The sequence below is a fragment of the Brassica oleracea genome, chromosome C2 (genome assembly GCF_000695525.1).
Source record: "Brassica oleracea var. oleracea cultivar TO1000 chromosome C2, BOL, whole genome shotgun sequence".
Lineage (NCBI taxonomy): Eukaryota > Viridiplantae > Streptophyta > Magnoliopsida > Brassicales > Brassicaceae > Brassica > Brassica oleracea.
Genome location: NC_027749.1, coordinates 51,801,480 through 51,809,218, shown reverse-complemented (window position 1 = coordinate 51,809,218; position 7,739 = coordinate 51,801,480). Strand labels below are relative to the sequence as shown.

General features: G+C 33.2%; 2 protein-coding genes and 1 pseudogene across 2 annotated transcripts in view; 1 reads left to right on the top strand and 2 right to left on the bottom strand.

Annotated features, from left to right (window-relative positions):
• The window catches only part of LOC106324576, a 7,902-nt pseudogene extending 7,594 nt beyond the window's left edge, over positions 1 to 308 (top strand).
• A 927-nt stretch (positions 309 to 1,235) lies between these two features.
• Positions 1,236 to 3,646, bottom strand: LOC106322916 (amino acid permease 4). Its single transcript, XM_013761071.1, has 6 exons — positions 3,499 to 3,646; positions 3,318 to 3,378; positions 3,006 to 3,239; positions 2,832 to 2,925; positions 2,533 to 2,747; positions 1,236 to 2,228 (listed from the first exon to the last, which is right to left on the bottom strand). Exons 2-6 carry the CDS (start codon positions 3,376 to 3,378, stop codon positions 1,432 to 1,434), a joined length of 1,401 nt encoding a protein of 466 aa, XP_013616525.1. The 5' UTR covers positions 3,499 to 3,646; the 3' UTR covers positions 1,236 to 1,431.
• Positions 3,647 to 6,882: 3,236 nt separating this feature from the next.
• LOC106327712 (beta-galactosidase 6) overlaps positions 6,883 to 7,739 on the bottom strand; it is a 6,401-nt gene continuing 5,544 nt past the window's right edge. The window contains exons 14-15 of the mRNA XM_013765947.1: positions 7,228 to 7,373; positions 6,883 to 7,140 (exon numbers count right to left, since the gene is read on the bottom strand). Of these exons, the coding sequence (XP_013621401.1) occupies positions 6,999 to 7,140; positions 7,228 to 7,373 (288 nt within the window). The 3' untranslated portion in view covers positions 6,883 to 6,998. The remainder of the gene's footprint in view (positions 7,141 to 7,227; positions 7,374 to 7,739) is intronic.

The window sequence follows — 7,739 nt, the reverse complement described above, 5'->3', positions numbered from 1 at the left end:
CGCTCTGATAGGGAGATCAGAGCGACGTCAAGGTGTCGCTCCCAGCTGGTCGCTCCGGTAAGGTGCTCGCCCAATGATCACTTTTAACATTTCTTTTGGACTCCAATTGCACTCAAAATCCCACCAATGGTCCTCTAACTCATCCATGGTGCTCTCCAACACCTGATATGTACAAATGCAATGATATGCAACCTAAATGTGCCTAAATGATGCTCTAAATGACCAAACCATGCAAGAATAAGAAGTTAAAAACATGTAAATTCACAAGATATCACCCACAAACTGATGCCAAGCGTGTTCGACTTTGAGCTGAGAGAAATTTTCTTTTAATTGTTCTTTTTGGCGTGTTTGGTCTCGAAGGTTTATCAATGTACTATGTCTAGTTTGAGGTTTGCTTCTTTTTTTTTTTGTTGCTGTTAGTTTGTCCGTTGTAACTTCTTAATGCTTATTTCCTCCTCTTGGGCTCTTTCGCCATAACAATGTCTTGTTTTTTAGTAAATAAAACTACATAATTCAAGATGGATAAGCCAAATCTTATATGTTCATATTTCTCAACAAGATAACTTTTTATAGTATGTTTTTTTTTGTCCGACAGATCCTTTTTATCACAGTATATTAAAACATTATCTAGCAGATGATAGTGTTCCATTGATTTTTGGAATATTTGGAAAACTAATATGAAAATGTAGGAAATTCATCGATTCTTCTGGAATATTAAATTTTATTGACTCTCTATGGTTGTTGCCTTTGATGACCACTGAAAGTACAATTATATCCGTTAAACCTACTTGGCTATATAATATTCAATAATGGATCGTTGAACATTTTCTATTTGGGTGTGATTCTCTTCAAAGCTAAACCACCAAATTGCTCTTTTAAGTGTTTCTCTTTATGTGTCGGGTTACTTTCTCAGTTATTCGAAATTGACATGTCACTTAGATTCGATGCCATGTTACTACCTTCTTTTGTTAGTTCCATGTCACATCTTGTAAACTTTCTGAAAGATTCTTCGTGTCTCCTCCGCGAGTTTCCATTCCCCCGTTATTTGGAAATTTATTTAAAAATGAACGTTTTACCTCTAAAATATCACCGGCATATGAATAATAATTATGATGTCTATTTATATGTATCTTGTTCAAGTTTAATATATATATATTTTTTAAAACAAGTTTAAAATTTCTATCATTCATTTGATAGATAAAGCTCTGTTATTTATAAAGTCTCACTAACAACAATTTAAACTAACAAACTTTTAGTAAACAACACATCGATTATAAATTCACAACATATGATAAAATATGAATAACGCAAGATAGAATTACACGAAAACGAAGAAGCTTATACATTATTCACATTTCACCAAATGAAATATATGAATTTTAGCCATTGTCTATTGTTTGTTTCTTTTCTTCCTCATCATCAGGGTTTTGTTTAGTAAGTAGTCTTGAACGGCTTGTAAACCTTAAGGTCAAGCATTACACCAGCCACCGAGCCAACTCCGGCAACCACCGTAATCACTAAACATCCACCGCTCAACATTTTCAAACAAACCCACTTCATACTCCACTTCTCAACTTTCCTCTGTTTAATATACATCTCCACCGGAAAATAAACCGTCAAAGGCCAAAACCCTAACGCTCCCAAGATCCCCACGACGTCGTTAAAGAACGGCATGAGCATCGAGATCACGGTGGTCAAAACCACAAAACAAGACCGGAACACTGCTCTGAAAACGTTGACTTTATACGGTGCCCTAACTCCAGGGATCCTGATTTCAAATTCCTTGGAGACCAAGTCACTATCAGGAAACCTAGCCGCGGCTTGTTTATCCACAAACGCGAAGATGGGCTGAGCAAAAACTTGGTAAGCTCCTACAAGGTGGATAACAATGGCGATGTTGGCCACGTCGAGGAGCCAAAACGGGTTGTAGAAACCAAAACCGGTTAAGAGGTTTCCAGGTGCTGCGTCTCCAAAAGCAGCGTAGCCCATGCAACCACATAGCATGTAAAACGTCGTCGTAACGGCTATGCTTATTCTTGTGGCTTGCTTCATCGTTTTTGATTCTGCTGGTGGAGATCTTACAGTGTCTTGAATCTCGATTAGGACAACGGAGTATGAATAAGCAAAGGCAATATCTCCAAGTGCTTGGAAGGTTCTCCATATCTTTTGGGTTTGAGTCACTGTTCCTATGCTTATGCCAGTGAGACTTCCTTTAAATACTCCATTTGCTGAAACCCATAATAGTTAGTCGAGAACAGTCTATTTTATTTGTCTAAGATTATTTTAAAATTACTCTTTCCATTTCACAAAAAGTGGCTGTTTAAAAGTAAAGTATTACAAACAGTGTTTTACATTTTTAATATAAAATTTTAAATACAATTTCATTTTAACCTCACTATTTTAATGTATTAAGTAAAAAGAGAAACTGCTACTAATACATTTGTGAAAGATAAAAAAAAATATTAATAATTTTTTTAATTTGTGTGAAAAGTATTAAAATGACATTTTTATGTTAAATATTCTTTTATGTACCTGCGACCTGAATGATTCCGAGAGCTAAACCTATTGCAGAATATGTGAAGGACATGATGGCAGCAACTATGGAGAGCCACCAAATCTGGTCAAAGTCTTTGATCTGAGAGAGCAAGATCTCTGTGACACCAAACATGATCATGTAGGGGTTGCTTGACATGTGACATGGGTTCTTCCCTCCGCTCTCGTGGAAGCAGTTCGATCTCTTAATTGCCCTGAAAGCTTAAACCAAATTAAAAGGGGGTTTGTCTCATTATTTAGTAGCTAAGGAAATTTCTTGTTGAGAAAGTGAGACTCACATCATGCTTATAGATGCTGCAATTGTGTAACCGACTGTGATTCCAAAAAGATTCAAGAACTGAATCAGACCACAAATCTTGAACCTAAACCCACCTGTCAGAACACAGAACCAGACAGTGTAAAGCATCACAAAACATATTAAGTAAAACTAATATAAGTTTAATTAACAGTACCGAGGATTGATTGGACAGCATCCATGTAAGTGTAGTTTCTCTTTCCGGAAACAGGATCACCAGTTCTGTAGCAGTCACTGAGAAGAGTGGAAGAGAAGTAAGTGACGAAAGAGAACAAGAACATCACTGCAGGTCCAGCGATCCAACCGAGTTGGCCTATGGCCCATGCTAGAGATAGAACACCAGATCCTATCACAGCAGTTATAATATGCGCACTTGCGGTCCAAACCGTCCCTGAAAACAAAAAAAAATATGAACACCTCTCGTCGGACTCTTGATGATTTCTAAACTTGAAGTTTAAGTTAACTATACCTGATCTCTTAAGCCTTCCATCATCATCAAAACATTTGAAAGCTGGCCGAGAAACATCCATCTAGGGTTTAGTAAGACATCAAAGTTGTGAGGAATTACTATTAGTTCACAATACTGTTATAACTTATAATTAACGATTTTGGCGGTAAAATATATATTCTAGAGAGAGAGAGTACTTTACCTTTTCTTATTGAGCCTTAAGAGAATAAGCTGTAGACAAAAGCTATATATGCACAAAACTAAATTCGAAGAAACTAAATAAAAATGGACAAGGAAATAAATGCAAAAGGCAATGTGTGGTGAGAGCAATACTGCTGCTGCATGTTGTTTGTTTTGGGTCTGGTCATCTTATATAAGCCATCATAAGTGGAGAAGAGAATCTTATTTTCTTATAAAAACAATAACTGTTATTTACAGGTAAGATATATGAAATTTGGCCACATGAGCCTTACACATTTGTACAAATCTCTATATAATATGCGTATCACTATTAGGTATCCAGCATATCTATATATATATATAACATACATTTTAAAAACAAAACATATTCGATAATACATATCAAGTTTTTGATTCTTTGAATGAAATTATGACTCAATAAAATAGATATATTTTGAGTATATGAGTACTCGAGTATTCTTATAAGCGAGTATGTACATGTACTGATGTACATGAATCTCACGATGCTATAACTTTTAAGGTAAATGAATTTGCAGTACTCCAGATGTGGAAAATGGAACACGGAAACTGACAAAAACTACCCATAAATTATCTTCGACATACATTATACATGTTTCAAAAACATTGCATGTGTCGGACAATATGGATAAAAAACTTTCCGAAAGTATTTATATATAGTTTTATTCTCCTATATATCATGGTATAATAACGTGTACTCTTTCTTTTCAAGTTCTTTCATTCTTTTCTCATCCATTATTGCAAAGTTCATGCCACGGCTAAATAGATCAAAACATTAATGATTCTTGATTCGCAAACTGGATTGAAACTTCGAATACTTCAGTCTATTCATTATATGGGAAATCCTAAACTTATAATAGGTCGATCGGTTTCTGATCCTAAATATTTTGTACATCGCTAGTTATTATTGTCTTCGAGTTGATATGTATTCAACTAAAGACTATTAGAGCATAATTAACCCAGTTCACCGTTTTTTAGGCAAATTTTTATTTTTTATTTATTTTTGTCTGAAAAAAATAATAATTTAAAAACCAATTACGGACCGCCACGTATCGGTGGGGTCCGCGTGCAAAAAACCTTTCACAATCGATCTTTATTTTGTTGTTTATGCCACCGGTTTTAAAAAATTTGCTAGGTCCTACGCACTAATTTGTTTTAAGAAACCCCATTAACTACCGCGTAATCATGGTTTTAAAGCATCATTAACCAAGGGAGGTTAGGAGGAGTGCTTAAAAAAAATATTAAACAAATGAATGGGTCCCAGGAAAAATCTAAGAAGCACTGCTTGTTTAAGCGTCGCTGTTTGTTCTGTTTACGGATCCCATTGACACGTAGCGGTCCGCGATTGATCCTCTTTTTAATTTTTTTTTTTAATCGGAAAAAAATTTAATAAAAACAAAAATTAAACACCCTTAATGGGTTGATAGGGTTAATGATGCTCTTATATAGCTAGCTAGGAATCATAAGCGAATAATATTTACCCTTTTCGTCTGGATGTACAGAATGTGTATATAAATATTTCAACTTGGAGATTTTTAAGAATTATATTGTTTCCTCCATACTTTAGTGAAAGTCAGATATGTAAAAAGAGAGAATCGAATGCTATAGTGTTACGCTCCATACCTTTGGGTTTGATCTAGTAACTCATATTTTATTAATAAGAACTAGTAACTCATTCTTACTTCAAATGCTTCCGAGCCCTAGGCTATATTAAAATTATTGGATATTTATATACTAGTTTTGTATCGAATATAGTAGTAATTGTCTAATTGATAGGGTTCATAACTAAATTATGCAATTTTCGAAGAATAGTCCTTAAGGTGAAACTAAACTTTGTACTATAGCAAAAAAAAAAAAAAACTTTGTACTATAGCTAAGTTTGATCCCGTTTTGATTTCGGTGAGTTCTTTTATCTATTGTAAACATATACTATTTGGCATGACCGCATGAATTAAATGTTTTGATTTCGGTAAAATTTTATATATTTGTAACCAATAATATTTCCGTTTGCTAGTTCTATGAACTCAAGTTCCAAAAGGTTAATTGTCAAATTTTTAGATTTCAGGCCAAAAACTATTATTGGTTTAAACAAACTAACTAAAGCGAAAATGTATGATCGGAAGAGAATCGAATTTTCCATGCAACTATGCAAGTGCTATTATCTAGCATAGTATCTTTGAACACTTTCAAAAACTCCTTTTGAATTCCAAGATTCTTTTTATTAATTAACTTATTATATTCATTACATTTAAATTCTGAAAAATGGTTTATAAATCACTCTATATATAAGGGTAAACTTTACACACTCAAATCTCTAATACTGTAAACAATACAAATTACGTCAAAGTTGTCTGAAAAAAAAGAGAAAATCAAATCAAGCCTACAGAATCTGAGTGATCTCTTATTATTATTTTTGAAACTGACTTGTGCAAATAACTTTTATTAATCATGACTTCAAAACCGCGTTCGTTACTTATCACATCTTTATTATTATTTCTAATCTTCTAACTACTGAAAGTCTGATACGTAATGCTAGAATGTTCATGGATTAGTTAGGTGAAAAGTAAAGTGATCTAATAATAATTTAGCAGAGATGAAAGATAAGATTGTTTACAAGTAGATATTTTGAGCAAATATGGAAATTATGATTATGGTCTACCGTCATATGACTCATATCCCACCAAATATATATATGTTCAATCTATACACGGAGTATATGGCGGTACCTTATATAAAATTCAAATTTCATATCTAGTCTATATTTTTTAAGCGAAAACCTATTATTTCCGTTAAATTAAAAATGTATGTTACTGTGTTGTTAAGTTTTTAGACGACGTGTATTAAAAACTTTCAGTATAAATAATATATTTGCCCTAAAACTACCGTAGATTTAGCTGACTTAATTGGTAGAGGAGTGAGTTTTGAGGGGTGAAGGGACACGAGTTCGCACAGAAACGTGCAATTTTTAATAGACCATGATTAACCCTAGTTTTTTAACTGGGTTTTTAGCTTCGGCTTAATTATGAAAAGGTAAGAACCGTTTTTTAACTAAGAGATATAAAACCATAAACAAAAATCAAATCATGAGTTAAGATGTTCTTTAGTTTGGTTCGGTTTTTTTTTGTATTGTTTAAGGTATAATTTTTTTGATGAACCAAATCGAACTGAACTTCCAATCGAACTAACCAAAATTTTGGTTCAATTCAGTTCAAAATTCCATGCCAAATCTATTCGGATTCAGATCGAAATTTTTAAGTTCGCATTTCAGTTCTTATGCTCAGACTAGATTCACTAATAATACTAGGTTTATATATATAAATATATAACAATAATTTATTTTCGGATTCGAAATCTTTGTATACAATACTAAGGTGTGTTAAAATTTCATATCAACAAGACGTATATATTGAATCATCCAATAAAATTTATTAATCACTCTAATTAACACAAAAATATAGAAAAATTCAGACCCACAAACAATCTTCATGAAAGTTGAGATTGAGCTTTGTTAGAACCAATAACCGATATAGTATTCAAAGAGATCCCAAGAGGATCACCACCTTCCTCTTCAAAAACCACCAATAGATTTCCAGATGGTTTCAGAAACGCCCTTGGAATATGATATCTGCATCAATCAAATTCAAATTATACCCCCAAGTAAAATGTTGTCTTAGTTCATAATGCGTAGTTAATGGACATGTGTGTCACTTACATAGATTGAGAAGGATGACCAGCAGGTGTGAGAAAGGAAACCCAATAACGACCAATGCTTTCACCATTCACCCACACTTCTCCTTTACCCATACTCCCCATGTTAAGCCCCACCGGCCCATCTCCGTTCGGCTCGTCAAACATCGTCTGCATATAAATGAAAGTGCAAATGAGGCTAGATCAAAATGTAGAAAGTAATATACACATTGTTGTATAACCCATACACGTATTGATTTATCAATATGAGATTTTAATTTTATTTACCAAAAATCAAATCCCCTATATATTATTTGTGAAACATTACAACTTCTTTTTGTAGCCACATGTCATCACTAGGATGATTCTTAGAATTACTAGAGAAATAGGTTGGTCCATCTAATTATATAATAAACTTTTTATTAAACTAACCATAAATTCATTATTAATGTCAATTATTATTTCCTTAAATAAAGATTACGGAATTGCCTAATGTGGGTAAAGTATATATGACAATTAATGATTTTGAATAAAAAA